This window comes from Oryctolagus cuniculus, chromosome 15 (genome assembly GCF_051225735.1).
Source record: "Oryctolagus cuniculus isolate XC-2025 breed Fujian yellow rabbit chromosome 15, ASM5122573v1, whole genome shotgun sequence".
NCBI classification, from domain to species: Eukaryota; Metazoa; Chordata; class Mammalia; order Lagomorpha; family Leporidae; genus Oryctolagus; species Oryctolagus cuniculus.
Window position 1 is genome coordinate 69,672,620 of NC_142881.1, and position 19,399 is coordinate 69,692,018.

The 19,399-nt window shown below is 62.1% G+C and overlaps 1 protein-coding gene across 4 annotated transcripts in view; it reads left to right on the forward strand.

Moving 5' to 3' along the window:
• Positions 1-19,399, forward strand: part of ZMIZ1 (zinc finger MIZ-type containing 1) — a 215,081-nt gene that overhangs the window by 105,781 nt on the left and 89,901 nt on the right. For all 4 annotated transcript variants that reach the window (XM_070057907.2, XM_070057911.2, XM_051831554.3 and 1 more), the window contains 2 exons: positions 9,329-9,437; positions 14,913-15,026. In XM_070057907.2, coding sequence (XP_069914008.1) covers positions 9,378-9,437; positions 14,913-15,026 — 174 coding nt within the window. In that variant the 5' untranslated portion in view covers positions 9,329-9,377. The remainder of the gene's footprint in view (positions 1-9,328; positions 9,438-14,912; positions 15,027-19,399) is intronic.

Consider the following 19,399-nt stretch of genomic DNA (forward strand, 5'->3'; position numbering starts at 1 on the left):
GTAGTTCCCTGTATGGCACAGCAGACCTTGGGTTTGGTACTATTATTGCTTCGGGTTTACACCTGCAGAGCCTGAGACATGTGGAGGGTACAGAAGGCATCAGGTGCAAGACTGAAGCCCAGGCAACCTGGTGCCCTTAACCACTAAGCTGTGCTGCCCATCGAAGGGTCAGGGGAGGTCACGGCACCACATTGTTGCGTGAACTGGGGAGAGCTTTGTGTGGTTTTGGTATCGAGCCGCCATGCCGCTTTGGAGCACCTAGCGTGGATTTTGTCAGCAGCCAGTCTGCCCAGATTGGGGGGTGGAGGGCCCCAGGGGTGAGGGACTCCTGAGTGCAGATCCCATGTGCTGGGGCCAGTCCCTGCCCACACCCTCCCCCACCTCGAGGGCTTTCTGCAGAGGGGCCTCAGGTGGCAGCCTCGACCCACCTGGGACCATCAAGTCCAGGGATGGAGTCGGACCACACGGGGCTTTTGCAGGGGACCCACAGCCACTCCCCGGGGGTGCAGAGGCCCTGATCCCAACAGACTTGCCTGGGCGCCCTGTGCCAGGCTGCTGTCTGAGCCATCTGCACACTGACTGCCGTCCAGCCTGGACAGGGATGGGGTGGAGAGCGAGCCAGGAAGCTCAGGACAGCGGGGGGGGGGGGGGGGGGGGGCTCCTGAGGCCTGGATGGGGAGCCACAGTGGGCCCTTCGAGGCTGTGATATGCCGGGCAGTCCTGGGCAGCTTGAGCCTCAGTTTTCTCATCTGCAAAATGGAATGATCCAGGCCCTGGTGGGACCAGGGTGTGAGGTTGTGTGAAGCCTCCTGGGTGGCCCGGATGCTCCATTCAGGGGACTCAGCTGGGAGAGGGCTGAGGGGAAGGCACAGGTCAGGAACTGGGGGGTCTAAGCCCACCCAGGTCTGGGCCTCCGTTCTCTGTCCTCTCAGAGACAGGCCACCTAGAAGCCTTCATCTCCTGTGATGGTACCGGTGGTTAAGAATGGCTGGGCAGAGGGCAGGTCAGGGATTGGCTGGGCATGTCTGAGCTCAGCAGGAAGAGCGGTGACTGATTAGCCAGGCCTGCCCTGGGTGCTGGAGGTGGAAGTGGCATCCACACCACAGGGCACACCACAGCCCTGCCATCCCTGTGCAGGTGGTCCTGGAGGGCTTGTCCAGCTCTCCGGCTGTCCCTGAGGACAGGAGCTTCCTGTAAGGTGCCTGGGTGGATTGGGGACTTTGGGGAGCAGTAAGAACATCCGGGAGAGTGACAGCCTCCCAGAGGGCACCGGCTGGTGGCCAGGGACCCCTGCCTCCCTCTCCAGCCTCGTTCCTCCCCACATTCTCCCAGGGCCTTGCGACATCCGTTCCCACCACCACCCTCCCCATGTCCTGGCATCTGACCCTTGGGAATCACAGGCAAGTTCCCGGAGGCAAAGCCAGCTCAGGACCACTGCCCGAGCATCGCCGTCCTGGGAGGGGCTTGTGGCCCAGGCCCAACACTCGACAACATCAGGCCATCCTGAGACCCCGCCCCCAACTCTGCACCATCCTCGGCTCGCCACAGCCCATGATGGTCATCTTGCTCATGCTCAGGGCAGCTGGGGCCAGAGGAGGCCGTCTCTGTTAGCCAAAGTCCTGTGACATTTGCATGCAACATTACATGGCTTTGGAATCGGGCTCGGGTTCAAGTCCCGGCACTGCCACTTGAGCAGGCCAATGGAGCTCGCCGGGCCTCACTTCCTTCATCCGTAGTGCGACCGTGATGATTGGCACATGACAGCCAAGCTGCAAGGCTTACAGGAGGGGACGTGGCGCACATGCAGGCTCCATAGCTGTCCGGCTTCTCTCTCTGCTCCGAGGAAGCCCAAAGTGAGGATGGGAAGGGACCCAGGAGACCCTGTCCAGGGTGCATCCATCCCTCCCGGGGCCTTCTGGGAAGAGAAACTGTGACTGTGAAGTCAGGGACATGGAGTGTGCTGGAGGAAGGAAGAAGCCAGGTTTGGCCTCAAAGCCGTGGCCCAGGCCTGCTGAGGTGTCGTGTGCCCAGAGACACGAGGCACAGCCCGCGTGGTCAGGACCGTGGGCTGGCAGCCTGTTCTCCCTGGGAGGCCGTCGTCACTCCGTCCAGATCAGCTTCTGTGCCCCAGGGTGCTCCCAGATGCCAACACTGCATTGTGTCGTCCACGAACCAGCACTGACCACGGGTGGGTGCTCCTGTGGACGAGGGTGCAGCATGGGACGTGGGTGAGGCCATGCAGAGACGAGGCCGCTCTGCCTGGAGGGCGAGGCCACAGCCTTGGACCTCTGCGGCCAGGTGGTGGGGAGCCTGGTCCCAGGACGCTGCCTGGGCTGCGCTGGGGAGAGCTGGGTCCAAACCCAGGACGTCATCTTTTGGAATTCCGTTCCCTAATCCTAACTGACCGTGCTGACTCAGTTCCTTAGCCCCGTGGGAGAGGTGGAGACGGCTCTCCCTGTTGACGCTCAGGGAGGTGCAGTGGTCTCCCGCAGCCTCCCAGCCAGGAAGGACCCGCCCACTACCCAGGGTCCTACCCGGCCCAGGAGCAGTTCCAGCTGCCTGGCCAGGAATGGGAAGCAGCTGCCTGGCTGTCTCTCCCCTGCTTCCTCACTTGCCTGGGATGGAGCTCCAAGTACCCTCCTCTCGCTGTGTGCTCCGCCACGCCCTCTGCCTCCACCCCCAGGCTGTGTGCCTGCCGTGGGCTGCGAAGGACAGCGAGGGGAAGACGCACCCGTGGGTGGCCCCAGGCAGCCCCACACTCCCTGCGAGATGAGGATGGGGTGGAGTCCCAGTGCGCCTGCCTGTCCACCGTCACCTCCATCCCGCCCGCTTCTGTTGCGGGGTTTCTGGAGCCCGCCGAGGTGTCCCGCTCTGCCTCCTGACTGCATTCCCAGGCAGGGATGCACACTGAGAATGTGTTGGGTGATTTTGTCGCCATGCCGACATCGTGGCACGACTAACGTGGGCATGGCGTCACGGGCTGCTGGACTCGCGTGCCACCACTGACCGGAACATCATTGTGTGTTGCAGAATCCCCGTCCTCACCCAAAAACCCCACCATGGGAAAGGGTTGCCAGGGGCCACCTGGAGTTGTCCTTGTTCCTCCGGCGGCACATGTGTCACTCTCTGGGGACCTGGATGGGGTGACTGGCATCGTCCCAGTCCTAGGATCCTCTGAGTACAGCTGGGTCATGGGGCTCTTAACCTTTGCCACCCCCGGGTCACGTGTACAAGCAGTGGCCATGAATCCACCCACTTGTTTATGCATCTAATGAGCACCTGCTGGGTACCAGGCTTCGGGGAGCTGATGGAGGAGATGGGTGCAGAGGCACCTGCTGGGCTGGTGCCATCAGGGTGGGAGTGCAGGACAGATGCTGAGGGTGTGGGAGTGGACGTGAGCCAAGAAAGACGGATGGGAGGGGCTGAGCGACAGAGCAGACACGAGGCGTGGCCTTAAGGGCAACGTCCCAGAGGCAGGGAGCAGCCCGCCTGGGGTGGGGCTCAGGCTGAGGTGGACATGCAGGGTAACCGATCACTGCTGAGCCAGGGCCCACGGCATCGTCCCTCTCGGAGTCTGGGGCTGTCTGGCCCCCTGGGCTGAGCAGTGGGCAGGCCCTGCAGCGAGCTGACCTGGCGCTGGCCGTGTCTGACAACACAGCCTCTGCTCTCCAGCTGGAGGCAGGGCCCCCTCCCACCGCTGCCACCGGTGCCCGTGCCCGGGGGACCCGAGCTGCAGATGTGCACGGTGGCTGAATCATTTCTGCACACCACTGCTCACACAGCTCCCCCAGGGACCCGCCACTCACCTGTGCAGGCTGTCAGCAGAGGTGTGTGTGCCGGTGGGTCTGTGCCAGCCTCCAGCATGCACGTGTACTGGCTCGAGGCGTGCAAAGGGGCACGTCGGCCTGTGCCTGTGCACACACAAGGCCATGTGCCAGAACCTCTGTCGCTGGCTGCGTGCGTGATAAGTGCACTGTTTGACCATGTAGGCCTCAAATGTGAGAAATAAAACCCACTTGTGTAGGTGCAGCCAACTCACTGAAGGTGGCCCTGCCACCCTGTGGGTGCCACATGTCCTGGGAGGACCAGAACGACCCAGGGACTTACTCAGGACAGCCAGAGGGCTCCAGGCCAGCGCCATCCACCAGGCCCCCCACGTCTGGCCTCACCCTCTGCCTCACACCCTGTCACAGGGGCTTGCGAGACTGGACGTCCCCAGGTCCTTCCCACAGGCTTCATTCTATTCTTTGAGCAGTCGTTGCTGCCTAACATTGGCTGCCTTCCCCTGAGCACCCCTCGCATGCCAAGCCCCCACAGACCCCCTGGGAGTCGGGGAGACCTGTGTCCTTGGACTCCCACAGCACCGGTGAGCCCGCTTGGGCTTAAGGTGCACAGGGGAGCACATAGCTATGGCGATGGTGGCAGCGTCCATGGCTCTGGGCCAACCCGGAGGAATGGCTGTCCCAGAGTCCCCTGGGCCGGCCTGGCGTGGGACAGGTGGTGCCATTTCACAGCCCAGTGTCTACCTGGAGTTTTCCAAGCGGCTGGAGCTCCTGGCTCAGAAACCACAGATGCTGGAGTTGGGCCGACTGCCAGCCCAACTCTGCTGGGACACTGAGGCCCAGCTCCCCAGTTCTCACGGCAGGCAGGAGGGAGGTGGTGCAGGCTCTCCCGCTTGCGTGGCCCACAGACTCTGGCGGTAGGGGTCCCTCGATGGAGCCCACCCCCCATTCAGAGGCAGACAGGCAGCAGGGAGGGCTGGGGCGGTGGGAGCACAGGGCTGGACTGGGAGGGAGTCCGGGGGATTTGTAATGGCTTGTAAAGGCTTACAGGAGTCGCCAGGCAGAAGGCGGGCAGCAGCGAGCCGTGCTCGGGGCTCCCATGGCGGAGGGCGACCTCTGCTGGCCACCCAGTGCTCACCCTAAGCAAGCAACTCCAGAGAGCCTGCAGGAGCAGGGGGCCAGGACCGCCCTGGAAGCCAGTGCCTGCCTTTGGATAGGTTGGCTGGAATGAAGAGGGTATCTCTTTGGGCCCACTCACAGCCTGGGGTGGGGGTGGCCTGGAGGCTCTGCCCACCAGTCCTAGACCGTGGAAAGAACAACGCGTTCGCAATGAGAAAAGCAGAGGCTGTGAATGAGCCCTGCAGCCCCCCAGGCTGGGTGGCCTTGGGTGAGCGGCTTCACCACTCTGAGCCTGGTGCCTGGACGTAGCAGGTGGCGACACAAGGGGTGAGCTCGGCCTGTCTCCTGAACAAGCCCCACCCCTCGTGCCTGCTCCAGCCCACGTCTGCTCTGCGTGCCAGGGACCCTTAGCTTTCAAGACCTTGATCTCTTTTCACTCTGGAGACTGTAGACTTCAGTCCCACCCATGCCCGATGTTCCTAATCCAACTTCCCACTCTTGATCTCAGCCATTTGAAAACTCACGGCAGCTGTGGACGTCTCCTTGATCAGCCGGTCGCTTGGCCCTTTATAGATGAAGAAGTGCAGGACACCCAGTTGTCCCTGTGATCTTTGATGTCTGTGCTGCCAGCTGCCTCCTCCCCAACCCCCCGCGTCTCGCAGGTGTCCCAAGCCCCAGCCGGTTCTAGGCTCCTATGAGGTGGAACCCTGGCCTGGGAGGAAACTCCTGCGGTCTGGACTTAGCCCAGGGGTGCCCCGCAGGCAGGGCTCGGGGTCCCCCAAAATAAACCCGACTGGACTGTCTGGTAGGTGGGGGCCATTGACGTTCTGGGCATCTTTGAATCCGGATGCCATGCTCGGCAGCCGCTGGTCCCCAGGCAGGCCGGCAGCTCCCCTGGCTTCGTTTTCTGCTTCCTGAAGTGAGCCCCAGAGACCCCGCCTTCGCCCCCCACCCAGGGAAAGGCAGCCGTGAGCCCCACAGTGCCTGGCAGGGGAGGGGGCAGGGATCTGCGCTGCTGGGTGCTGGTGCTGGTTAAGGTTCCCCAGGTGTCTGACCCTAGACGCAGGCCACGTCCATCCTAGGAAGAGTGCCTTCTTAGACATAGAGCCTTGGAGACCATGTGAGCACCCTCAGCCCCATCCTGTTCTACAGATGGGGAAACCAAGGCCCAGAAGCCCGAAAACTGCCTGGAAACTGCCCCGGCTGAGAGCTCCAGGTGCTCACTGGAGACAGGGCGCAGAGGGAGGTCCAGGACCATGCCTGGAACCTCCAGTGCTGTTTCTGGGCCTCTGGGCTCTTAGACTTGCCAACAGCGCCCCCTGCTGACTGCCTGAGCTACTGCAGGTCCTTTGTCCTCGGCTGCTGCCAGGGGGACCAGAGTGAAGCCCACCCAGGCCTGGGTTTCTTTGTACTTTCTTGTAGGCCCCCCTAGCCAGGAACTGAGCCAGGCCTTGATTTAATGAGTTCCTTACCTCAACCTTCCTGTCCTAGCTGGCTATGGAAACTACACTGTCAATGGGGACCCCAGCAGCCAGTGTCTACCCATGCACGACATGGAACCTGGGCCTTGGCAGCCCCCTGTGTACCTTGTGATGCCTGGAAGACCCCAGGGCCCCCTCTGCTCCGATGGGGTCTGGCACTGGGATGGCATCCCCACAGGTGGCTCCTGCTTGCCCACTGCTAAACCCTGACCCCAGGAGCCTCAGTCTTATGGGTGCTGGCTGAGGCCCTGTGCGGGTGATTTAGGAGACATTCAGTCTCCCTTGGGAGACCTGTAGAGATGGCAGGGGGAGCTGTGCCCTCATCCCCGCCCCCACCACACACATCCTTTTCCCCCGCTCCACAACACTGCAGCAGCCTCCAGCCGGGACCCCTGACCCCTGCTCACTGTCTGCTCTCGAGTATAGATCCTACTGGGAAAGCCAGGATTCCGAAACTGGCTATCCCCAGCGAACATCACCTGCAAGCCTCAGTTCTCACATCTACAAAGTGTGGGAATCATAACAGAGTCTGTGCCCAGCGCCTGCGCCGCTCCTGACTCCCAAAGGGAGCTCAGCAAATAGTCACCTAACAGACAGCCTGCAGTGAAGACAGACTTGGACCCAGAGTTCTTGGAACTCAAGGAAGTTGTTTGCTGTTCATCTCTGCGTGTCCCACGGGTGTGGCGTAGGACCCAGCATAGAAAGTTATGGAAAGGTGTTTTCTGAGTGAGCAGAAGTGTGGGAGGATGGACTACCCAAATCTAAAACATGCTTGCTTGGGTGGAGGGAGGGAGGGAGAGAATGATGGACGGATGAATGGATGAATGGATGGACGGATGGATAGATGACATGAATAATGGATGAATGGATGGACAGATGGATAGATGACGTGAATAATGGACAGATGGATGGATGGATGGACGGATGATGGACAGACAGATGTATAGATGGATGGAAGGATGGATGGATGGATGGATGACAGATGGATAGATGACATGGACAACGGATGGATGGTTGGATGGATGGACGGATGGATAGATGACATGGATGATGGATGACCTGACAGATGGACGGGCATTTAGACAAGTGATAGAGGAGCTGGATGTTATGGTATGTATATATATGTGTGTGTGTGTGTGTGTGTGTGTGTGTGTGTGTGATGGGTGGCAGAGTGGGCATGAAAGAAATAAATATGGGGCACAACCCCCACCCTGTCCTCTTTTCTGGAAAGCTCCAAGGTAGAGCATTGTCAGAAATTCAGGAGCCCAAACCAGCAGCAACACCTGGCCCCAGAGCGCATCCTCTAAGTAATGCCGGCATGAGGAGGTAGCTCTGCCAGGCTGTCTGTGGCTCTGGCCGTGTACTGGCCACTTGGGGTTCCTCACTCTGGGCTGGAGCGTGAGCTCCCCTGAGCAGAGGAGAGGCCAGCCCTCGGCAGGGGCAGACGGATCAGCACTTCACCCGTACCTTGGAATACCGTGCTGCTATTACAGAGTGAAAAGGCTCTGTATGTCTTTATGCAGAATGAACTTTGAGATGCAGTATGAAGAGAGGAAAAGCAAGTTCTAGTCAGCTTGTTTAGGATGCTGCTCCTTGAAAAGAAGCAATGCCCATGGCTGTGCCAGGCCAAAAGCCAGGAGCCAGAATCAGTCCAGGTCTTCCATGCAGGTGGCAGGGACCCAGCTATTTGAGCCATCACCTGCTGCCTCCCAGGTTGCACGTTGGCAGGAAGCTGCGATCAGGAGAGGAGCTGGGACTCGAACCCAGGCACTCTGGCAGGGGACGTGGCCACCCTACCCACTGGGCCCGTGCACCCTTCTGACGCTCTGGTTTTTGAGGCCAGCCAATGAATGTACATTTTCTAGCGGCAAGGGAACAAGAACTGCTCAGGAGCCAGGTAGTCAAGAGCCCCGTAGGCAGGAACAGGGCTGGGGCCTGACCGTGGCGTTGGTTCCCTCGGGCGGGGGGGGAGCGGGGACTGATGCTAGCCCAGGGGCCCTGGCCCGTCTCAGGACCTGTTCCCTCATCTGTGAAGTAGGAGCAGTCGCACCTGCACAGAGTGGGCATGAAATGTGAAGAATGCAGGTGCCTGGCACATGGCCAGAGGGGAGGGCTGTTGGGGAAGGAGGGGCCAGGCTGGAGGGCAGCAAAGGAGACTGTGGGGGGGGGGGCTTGGGCTTCCTGCCCAGCACCCAGGTCAGACCGTGCTCTGCAGCCTGCGGCACCCAGTGCCTGTGGGAGAGAAACCAAGGGCTCCTGGGCCGTGGGTGCACTCGGGCTGTACCCTGTCTCCTCTCTGGCCGTCTCTGCCGTTGCTCTGGGGGCCGCCCTGGGGCTGAGGGAGCCTCTCCCACCTAGCACCGTGATGCAGAAGGAAGCCCCTCTGGTGTTCATGTCCCAGAGGCCCCCACCCCATTCAGGATGCCCGTGAGCCCCAAGTGCCCCGCAGTGCAGTGGTGGGGATCCTGGGCTGCCGGGCAGGGGGCCTGGCCCCTGGGCTGGGCTCTGATGCTGCCTCCCTGCTCCAAGCCTATCTCCTTCCCCAGTGCTGATCCTTGCCCGCCTTCTTTCCCAGGGGGGCAAAGTGGCAAAATGGAGTTTTGTGGGATCCGGCTCGGGCAGTGGGTCCCCGGGGCAGGAGAGCTGCACCTGCAGAGAAGTGAAGGGCAACATTAGAAAGGGCCCCACGCATGCGTGCGAGCCCATGAATGCGCCCACAGAGCTCTGTCGCGTGAGCGAGCCCTGAACCAGGACCCCGGGGGCAGGACATAAAACACGTGTCCCCGCCTGTGCAGGGCCTCGACTCCTGGTGGACATGCCCGCCCACGGGTGGCGAGCACCCAGGAATGCCTCCTGCCCTCAGCCTCGGGGGCCCCCCTGGGAGGCTGCAGTGAGGTCGGCAGGCCTGGTGCGACCCCAGTGACCCCCTCTGTGCCCTCTTCACAGGCTGGACGACGTTCATGGCTCTCGGGTAGAACCCAGCGAAACGGCCAGAATGAACTCTATGGACAGGCACATCCAGCAGACCAACGACCGACTGCAGTGCATCAAGCAGGTGGGTGTGGCCGGGCAGCCAGGTGGGCAGAGCTGCACAGAGGTGATGGTGGGCGGGGCCAGCCGCCTGGGGCTCCCTCACCTCTGCCTGTCGAGCCATCACCCCGCAGTGGCATGGGCCACCTGCTGCTGGCATCCTGGGCCTGGGTTTGAATGATGTTGCTGTTCCGTCCCACTTGCTGCCACGCCCTCTGTGTGGCTTTAGGCCAGTATCATGCCCTCTCTGGGCTCTGCGCGTGTGCTCTGGGCTGCTGTGAGGACGAGGGCGCCTCTGACACTGCGATCCGCTCTTCCCAGACACGGCTGCCTCCCCATCTTGCTCAGTGTTCTCCACAAAAGCAAGGTTTACAGAAAAGGAAACTGAGGCACGGAGAGGGGAAAGGAATCGTCCAAAGCTCGGCCCCAGAGGTGCTGGGAGGGATCTCATCCTGGAGGGGGGTGCGGGTGCTCACGCCAAGCCCCAGAGGTCCTGGGCACCCTCGGCGGGCTCAGCCTCCCTGCAGCCCAGGGAGCACTGGGAAGGAGCCGGTGCGGTGGGATGGGCGTGTTGGGGTGCGGCCCCCCACCTCCTGCAGAACGCATGGATTCCCGCCCAGGGACCCAGTGGAGCCTCCCCGCAGTGCCGGGCCGTGGAACTAAGACTGTTGTGCGGGAATGAGAGCTGTGGGTCCCCTCATTAGCATCCAGTAGCGCAGTCACGGAAGCCCGCGTGGGGACTGAGGGGAGGAAATTGAAGAAGCCTTGTTACAGATTGAACCCAGCCGGAGAGCTCTTCCCCAATGCCAATTACGCGCCTCCGCTCACGGTCACGGAATAGAAACCAGACGCGGCTCCCTCCTCCCCCGGCTCTGCCGGCTGGCTCCCAGCTCTGCCTTTGACCCAGTTCCTGCTGCCTGAGGCGCCGCGGGCAGTGACCCTCACCCCCCACAGTCCGGGAGCCCCTGCACGCGCCAGGCATGCAGCTCCCATGGAAGCCTGCTCTTCGCAGGAGTGCAGGTGCTTCTCCCCTGTGCAATCCGTGACCCCGAGGCCCCAGCCCAGCACTGGGGAGCTGCTCCCAGGAGCTTGCTCTCTCGTCTGTGAAATGGGCCTCACCTGGAATGCGTGCTCGGCCAGAGAGCGCTGGAGCCCCAGCCCGCCCTGCACTCGCACACGCGGAGAGCTGTGCCTTAGGGCCACACAGTGTGAGCAGCTGTCGCTGGGCTGTCCAGAGCCCGCTGCGTGCTGCGCATCTCTCCTCCCGCACCGCCCGTCAGGCACAGCTCAGCGCTGACCTCGTCTGCTCCACAGTGCCCCAGAGGCAGCCACAGCTGGCTGAGGACCGGGGATTCTCGGGCGTCCTGTGACCCGATCAGAAGAGAGAGGCCGGCGTGTGTGCATGTGCTGTGGGCCTTGGGCTGATGGGGCTGCGGCTCCCACCAGGGCCTCATAGCCCTGGACTCCCAGGTCCGTCGCACTTCCATGGCCCAGTCTTCCCTCCCCACCCTGCCCTGGTTCTGGCCATCGATGGCACTGCCCACACCCACCCAGCACCCTGACGCTCCAGCTCAGCTGCTTCCCCACCCCACCCCCACAGCTGGTGTTGGGAGAACCAGTGCTCCCCCCACAGCATGCCCCACTCCGAGGCCACGGGTGCGTCCGGCCGGCTCCATGTGGGCAACTGCTCCACAGCTTCCCCTGAGCTCACGTGCTCCCCGGGCACCAGCGACCTCACCCATCTTGTTCTCCCTTGAGTGGGCGTATGTCAGGGGGCCCACCAGGCTGGGCTCCCTGCAGGCCAAGGAGGTGCCATATTCACCTCTGAGTTGGCAGAGACCAACAGAATGCCCAGCCCAGGGTGGGGGAGGGATGGACGGATAGATGGGTACATCAAGGAATGGATGCAGGGGTGGATGGATATAGATGACGATGGATAAGTAAATGGATGGGTGAATGATGCCTGGGTGAATGGATAAATTAACTTTTGGATGAACGGGTGGAAAGGCAGATGAATGACTGGATGGGTGAGTAACAGATGAAGTAGTGAATGGCTGAATGAGCTGTTGGGTAAGTGGATGGATGGATTCATTGTGCATGGATGGATGGATGGATGGATGGATTCATTGTGGACGGATGGACAGATGGGGGTGAATGGATGTCCTGTTTGGTTCACAGAGGGACGGATAAGAAGGTGAACTCACCACTTCAGGTAGCTGGGCCCTGATCTAGGTGTTGGTGTGCTCCTGCCCCAACAGTGTCAGCAGCTGTTGGATAGAAACGGAATCTTCCGAGGAACTGTGGGGACAGGCAGCCTTCTAGTGGGGACAGGACATAGTGTCCAGTTAGGACTGAAGCCAGGGGCCTCTGGGTGACTCTCAGAACTTCCCCCATCCCAGGCCACCCCAGGCCTGGCCACTCTTGCCCTCACCCAGCCATGGCCCCGCCACGCTCCACCAGGGCCCTGTGGCCAGTGGCCAGGTTTCTGGCCTCCACGGCAGATGGGCCATCCTGGACACAGCTCCCTGCTCAGCAGCCATTTGCTGTGGGGTCCCAGCCTTGTGCCAGTCCACAGGGTTCCAGAAGTGCCCGAGAGGCAGTTCCAACCCTCGAGGAGCTCCTGAGAGAAACAAGAAGCCATAGAGCAGCCCTTGCATGGGCAGTAGCAGCAGCCTCCCTGCACCTGCTCTGTTGTAGCTTCCTCCCCTGTCTCGCTCCTGAACTGTGTGGCAGCCCTGCAGCCTGTCACCACCGCACCCCGCAGGTGAGGGCTGTGAAGTTCAGTAACGACCCCAGGGCTGTGGGCTCCATGGCTGAGGCAGGGTTTGGACCAGGTCTGTCTTGCACCTGTCTGCAGGTCACTTCCTCTCTGCACTTCAGCCACCTCAGCGTGCACATGGGCCCACAGAGAGCGCAGGGGGCTTGGCCAAGGCCACAGAGCAGCCATGTGGCAGCCATCCAAGGAAGGGCCTGATGTCCTGTGACCCACAGCTGAGGACCCTGCCGGCTGCGTGGGGTGAGGGCACAGGGCCTAGAAGGCTGGCAAAAGACAGAAGGTGGCGTGCCCAGGAGCTGAAACAAGGCTGGGCCCCAAGACTGGCCTCAGAGGCCACTCATGAACCCCAAGTGTAGAGCAGGTGCAGTGGCCACCTGTGGGCTGGTTGCCGTGAGAGCAACACACAGGGCTACAGACCCTGCTAACTGGGCGTGACATCACAAAAATAAAAACAGCGCAGTGAGCAGGGGCAGGCTGCTGGGCAGGCATGAGCTGATCTGCACAGCTCTGCAGTGGAGCCCGGATGCCGCCGTGGCCTGTGCGGGGGGCAGAGGGGGGCGCTGTAGAGGCCGGGAGGGGAGGCAGAGGTGAAGGCCGCCACTGCCTTCTCCCAGGGTGTGTCTCTCCATGCACAAGACCCCCCCGTCTGGCACAAGTCAAGTGCAAGGAGCGCCTGTGCAGCTGTGCTCCCGGGAGGGCCTCTGGGGGACAGCCTTGGTCCAGGGCAGCCCCGTGTGGGAGCGCCCCATGCCCCAGGTGCTTTGCCAGGGCCGACTGAGCCCTGTCTTGTTGCGACCGTGCCCCAGTGCCATGCCCCCATTCTCTCTGTCAGCTTTCTGTCCATCACGGCTACAGAGGCAGGATGTTTCAGTTCATTTCTTCCATCTGCTTTGTTTTTAAAGATTTATTTATTTTGAACGTCAAAACTACAGAGAGAGAGAGAGATCTTTCATCCACTGACTCACAACCCCTACGGCTGTGTTGGCCAGCATTGGACCAGGCTGGAGCCAGGAGCCAAGAGCTTCATCTGGGTCTCCCATGCGGGTGGCAAGGGCCCAAGCACTTGGGCCATCTTCCACTGCTTTCCCCAGGCACCAGCAGGGAGCTGGGTTGGAAGTGGAGCAGCTGGGATATGAATCAGTGCAGGAACTACATGAAAGCACTAGTCCTGGAACCCTACGCAAAAATAAATAAATAAATAGCAGATGCCCACCGCCACGCATGCCCTGTTATCCCCATTCTACAGACAGGTTGATTGAGGCTGGCAGAGGTGAGGGCACTGTGGGAGGTGGAGGCAGAGTGGGACCCACAGGGGATCCACAGCACACTCTGCACCCCTCCCAGTGCTGACACCTGCCGGCTGTGGCAGGTTGGGTCAGAGCCACTGCCCCCTGTAGCCACAGCTGTGCTGTGTCTCCCAGCAGCAGGGTGCCAGGACCTCAGGGTGCCACATCCCTGGGGCGGTATGTCTGGTCTACCCGCTGCCCTCATGGACACCCTCCAGAGGCTCCACGGAGGGGCGCACAGTCAGTCACCCCCAGGCCAAGGAGACCCCACTCTGCCCCTCACTCTGTGTGCTGCGCCCCAGGCAAGTCATTCACCTCCTGGACACAGTGCCCAGCTCAGAGGGCCTGGGAAGACGCGGACAGATGGAGCGGGGCCTGGGAGCCACCCCACCCTGCAGCCCTGGGCCCTGGGCCCTGGGCCTGCAGCAGAATTGGGAGGCCCTGGTACTCTGACCCTACAGTTGAGTCCCTGTAGATTCAGATGGAGGGGCCTGAGCTCAGGCTGGGACCCTGCCCAATAATGCCAGTGGCCCCTGAGCCCCAGCAGACAGTGCCCATGGAGGGCAGCCTGGGGATACAGGCTCACTAAGCCCCACACACCAGACCAGTGTGGTGGTACCCGGGCACTCTGCCGGAGCGCCCCTGCCCACCCTGTGCCACCTCCCCACCGCTGCCCGCCCTGCCTCTCTGCAGCCACACCTGATGATGGGAGTTCACGGGGGTGGGGAAGTGGGGGACAATCAGAGAGGAAGGAGTAAGGGCCGACATTGTGGTGCAGCAGGTTAAGCTGCCGCCTGCAATGCCGGCATCCTACAGGAGCTCCGGGTCAATTCCCAGCTGCTCTGCTTCGGACCCGGCTCCCTGCTGATGCACCTGGGAGGCAGCAGCACAAGCACTTGGGCCCCTGCACCCACATGGGAGACTCCGATGGAGTTCTGGACCCGTGGCTTCAGCATGGCCCAGCCCTGGCTTTGTGGCCGACTGGGGACTGACCCAGCAGACAGAATATCCCTCTTCTCGCTGTCTCTCTGTAACTCTGCCTTTCAAATAAAATAAGTCTTTTAAAAAAAAAGAATATAAGAAAGGAAGGAGTCTCCAGGCCTATCCCAGATCAGGGAGATACTGCCTGGTAGAAGCCCATGGGGTGTGTCCCTCCCTCACCAGCACCTGGAACCCCTTGAGTGTCTTGTATCCCTGGCTCTCCCTAGACCTTGGTTTACCCGTCTGTGCAGTGGGGCCACTACTGTCCATCCTGCCTGGGAGGGGCCGGCTGGACGTGCAGAGGGCAGGTGGATGAGAAGGAGCTGGAGAGAGGGCGTTGATCGCGGCCCACCCATCCTCCTCCCCTTCCCAGCCCCTCCCACCCGCACCGCCCACCCACAGCGGCCTGTGTGTCTGCTTCCTGGAGCCTCACGCCGCCTCCCCTCCTTCCCCACAGCACCTGCAGAGTCCTGCCAACTTCCACAATGCCGCCACAGAGCTGCTGGACTGGTGCGGGGACCCGCGGGCCTTCCAGCGGCCCTTCGAGCAGAGCCTCATGGGCTGCCTGACGGTGAGTGCACGCCCGCAGCAGACGGTGGGGGCCCGGGGCCTGCCAGGGCCTGGGGTGATGGGGGAGAGGACCCCCACCATGTGCCCACTCCCCACCAGGGACCTGGATCTGCTGGGGAGACGTGCGTCCCCATGCTCGATGACAGATACCCGGGGTCCCTTTGGGGGTCGGTGTCCCATGAAAAAGAGAGATCCACTCAGTCAGTCAATCAACACTCAGCGAGCTGTTTTTAAGCCAGTCATCCGTCTGTACTCATTGAGCCCGTATTATGTCCAGCCAGCCAGCCAAATAAACATGCACTGATCCCTCATCTATCAGATCTGATCCCCTCCGCTAAGTCCTGGGAAAGCAAAGACTTTAGCAAGCCTGAGTCTCTGCTTAGTGGAGGCGGCGGCTCTGTGAAGAGATGACTGAGGAAAGCCAGGACAGGGAGGAGGCAGCACAGAGATCAGAATCCCCGGCTGCCTGGGCCGTGGGGCGGGCGCAGCGAGTGAAGCGAGGAGCCGTCAGCTCACATGCAAGGGTTCACTGAGCAGCTGGGCCCCCCCGGAGCCTGCGAGGCCTGCGGGATTGCACATGCAAAGGCCCTGGCGTGCAGCAGCTCCCAGGGACCCGGATGAGGGGCCAGGACAGGAGCTGGCAGAGACCAGGCACAGCACTCACGGCAGGGTTTATCAGGAAGGAGCTTGCCAGCCGACAGAACCACGTGGAAGTAGCCACGGCTGGTGGACAGCCACAGCCACGTGGCCCATACGCGACACACGTGAGGGAGCTGCTCACGGAGCCTGAGTGGGGGTGGACAGGCGCCGATTCCCAGGCTTGACCAAGCAGGAGGCGTAGCCGGGCTTGGACAGTAGCTTAGTCCCAGGGCACTGAAGGGCCCAGCGCGCCGTGACCTGGCTCAGAGGAGACGCTCAGGGGCGTGGCTGACATTGCGAGGGCCCTGTCCCTGCTGCATTCGCCACAGGCTCGCTGAGTGCACTCGGAGGTGGGTCCTATGACCTTCCCCCTTTTGTTGAGGCGGAAACAGAGACTCATGCTGACTTCCCAACGTAGCACAGCTGAGGCAAAGGGCCTGGGTGTCCAGCCACGGCCCATCTGCCCCCAGAGGGGACGTTCCTGACTGTTAGGGGTACCAGAAGGGGGCAAGGCCATGACCCTCCCCGGGTTCCTCCATGGGGCAGAAGCTGATGCCAGCTGGCTCCGCTCAGGCCACAAGGCCAGGCCAGGCAGCCTCCTGCCCCTCCCCGTCTTCCTCCCCCTTCTGCCCTCGGGCTCCCCTCCCCTCCCCCTCCTCCCTAATCCTCTTTGTTGGATCCTGGTTCAGGCTAAGCCCATGGGCAGGGACAGATGTTGCCAGTGGCGTCCTTGCTTTCACCCCAGCTGCTGGCAGCCACGGTGGCAGGTGGAGGTGGGGACTGCACCGGCATGTGGCCAGACAGGCACCCTGCCTCGAGGCTGGCCCTGCCTGGGACAGGGACCACAGCCCTCACCGGCCTGGATGGACCTGTCCCTGGTCCTCCTTGGCCCTGTCAGTCTTCCATTCCTTCAACAAACATGCTGCACCGGGCACTGGAGGCAGCGTGGTGAACAGAAGAGAGCACTCTCCCTAGCAGTGCGGGGGGGCGGGGGGAGTGACGATGCCCACGGGAAGGAGCAGTGGGGGGGCACACGGCAGGCCTGAGAGGGGGCGGGGTGCAGGTCTCCTGCACTGTCTCCTGTGGTGGTGGCAGAGCCAGCGCCAAGGCCCTGGGGCTTGATCTGTTTGGGGAATGGGGAAGGGTCTCCAGTTTCTGGCAGCACAGGCGAGGGTGTGCAGGGAGCAGAGAGGGGGCTCCCACGGGGCCTGCGGGCCAAGCGAGGGGCATGAGCAGGATTCGGAAGGCAAAGAGGAGCCCTCGCGTCCTGAGCAGGAGGAATGGGATCTGATCCGAGTGGCCACAGCTCTGGGCTGTGTCCTTGGAGGGGAAGACGAGAGATGATGGAGGGCTTCCCGGAGAAGGGGACCTGGGGAGGAGCCCATGGGACCTGACGGCACAGGCGAGGTCACGGCCTCCCAGGCAGGGCGCACCGTGCGGCCAGAGGCATGGTGCCAGACACCTGGCTCAGCTGCCGGCTCTAACCCCACCCCCCACCCCCCAACACAGAGCCTGCTGCTCAGCCAGGAAGGGGCCACAGCTGCAGACACCTGGGTGCCCCTTGAAGCGAGGTGGATCCGGGGGCAGGAGGGGGCTGGGGTCGCAGAAGATGCTCCAGGGTGTTTTCTCGGGCAGGCTCCGGGGTCAAAACAAAGACCCTTCAAGGTGGACAGGGAAGGCGTCGCCAGCCCCGCTTCCTAAATATATCAACCAAAAGGAGGAGTAACCAGAAGCTGCCGCTAGTCCTGGGCTGGCTCGAATGACACCCTCCTCCCAGGGGGCCCCTGGACACTGCTGCCAGTCCCCACGTCCTGCTGCCCAGCACTGCCCAGGAGGAGGGACAGGATGGGAGCAGTCAGAGAGCCCACGGGACCCAGGCAGGACACAGTGGCTGGCCGCCGCCCACCCGCCAAAACACACGTGTGCAAAACACGCGCTCACCCTCGCCCTGCAGGTGGTAGCCTGCGCCTCCAGGTCACTGCAGTCCCCCGGGTGACCTTTGGGAGCACATTCCAAATCCCTGGCCGTGCAGCTCATCCTGAGAACAGACGTGAACAGCACGTAGCCCCAGGCAGCCAAGGGCCGCGTTTTTCCCACTCCGGCTCCCAAGCAGCTCAGGTGCAGCTCACAGGAGCAGCTATGGTGAAGCCCCCCCCACCTCCCCTCACCCCGCTGACCCAAGGACACAGAAGGAGGAGCCTCAGGGCCCCTCCCCAAGGGGCGGGGCGTTGACACTGGACAACCTCTTCCTCTTCAGGACCAGCCCCTTCCTGACCCTGCTCGGGCCTCACGCCCTGGCTCCCTCCAGCATCTGGGCTGAGCCACCTCCGGGGTGTCCCCCTACTAACTCGGGCCTCTCCAGTCTTGCTCCTGCTCCCTGCCCTGAGCGGGAGCAGGTGCAGGAACAGAAGGCCAGCTGGAGCATGAGTGTGGGACACACACACCGGTTGCCCATCAGTAGCCTCTCCCGTGTCCAGTAGCAGCCCCACGCCCTCGGCTCTCATCTCACTCACAGAACCTCAGCTGGGTGCCTGATCCTGGCCTCTCGTCCTGGCCAGGAGGGCCTTCTGTACCCATTTTACAGATTGAGGAAACTGAGGCCTTTGAGTGAGGTGGAACAGCTGCTGAGCAGTGGAAACAGAACCCGGTCTCTGACTTCAAAGCAGCAGCAACCACAAGTGCCGTCTCCCCAGCCTGCCTGCTGCCGCCTTGTTGAGTGTGGTAGCAAAGTGGATGTGAGGGTGCAGGTGTGGGGACGGAATGGGGACACATGGGGACAGTCAGAACCCATCAAACAAAACCACGGCGCATCTCAAGAGAAGAGGAAGCTCAGGCCCGGAGGAGTTGCGTGGGCTACACTCTGTTGCACAGCATGGTGGGAAGCAGGGTCAGCGCACAGGCCTGACGCGCCCGCAGGCCCCCTCAAGCGCCTCCAAGGAGCACAGCCAGAGAGGCCTTGGGGTCCAGTCCCCGGCCAGGAGCAGAACCCCCTTGCCCAGCTTGCCCCCCACCCCAGGGCTCCTGGGGTCTGGGTGTGTGACATCCAAACGCTGCAAAGGCCTCAGGGAGCGCGCCTCCTGGGCAGCCAGCAGAGGGCAGCAGCGTCGCAGCCACTCACCTCTGGCCTCTATGGAGGAGGGGGCGGTCTTCGTGTCACCTGGTGGAGGAGGGGCAGGCCTCTCAAAACACAGGTTGCTCAGTCTGGCCCACTGTCCCCACTGCTGCCTGCCGGACAGCTCCTTACAAGAAGTGCTGGGGAGGGGTGGGTGGCTCGGGCTGGGCTCGGGGAAGCCAGGGGCTAACAGCACATGAGCTGCACCAGGGCAGCAGGGTCCAGCTTGGCTTGCTCTGCCACCCCTGTGCCGAGTGCGCCTGAGCCAGGTCTTGCCCTTCTCTGGCCTCGGCTTCCTTGTCAGTGCAGGGAGGTTGCTGGGAGCCAGTGACCCTTCTGAACCCTGGGGCTCAGGGGACTCGGTGGCAGCAGACACTCCCCGCCCCTTCTCCCATGAGCCCTTGCAGCCTGCACACAGCACCAGGTCCTTCTTGCTCAACTTAGCTCGCATTGTTTTTAAAACCAGAGCAACAGGCTTAGCCAGTGTTGACCATGCACAGGGACCTTTGCCTTCCTGCCCTGAACCCAGGGCCTCAGGGTCCCTGTACAGCCCGGCCTTAACCCTTTCTGATCTGTGTGGAAAGAGCCCAGCCTTTGCAGCCAGTCTCCCGGGTCTGTGACTG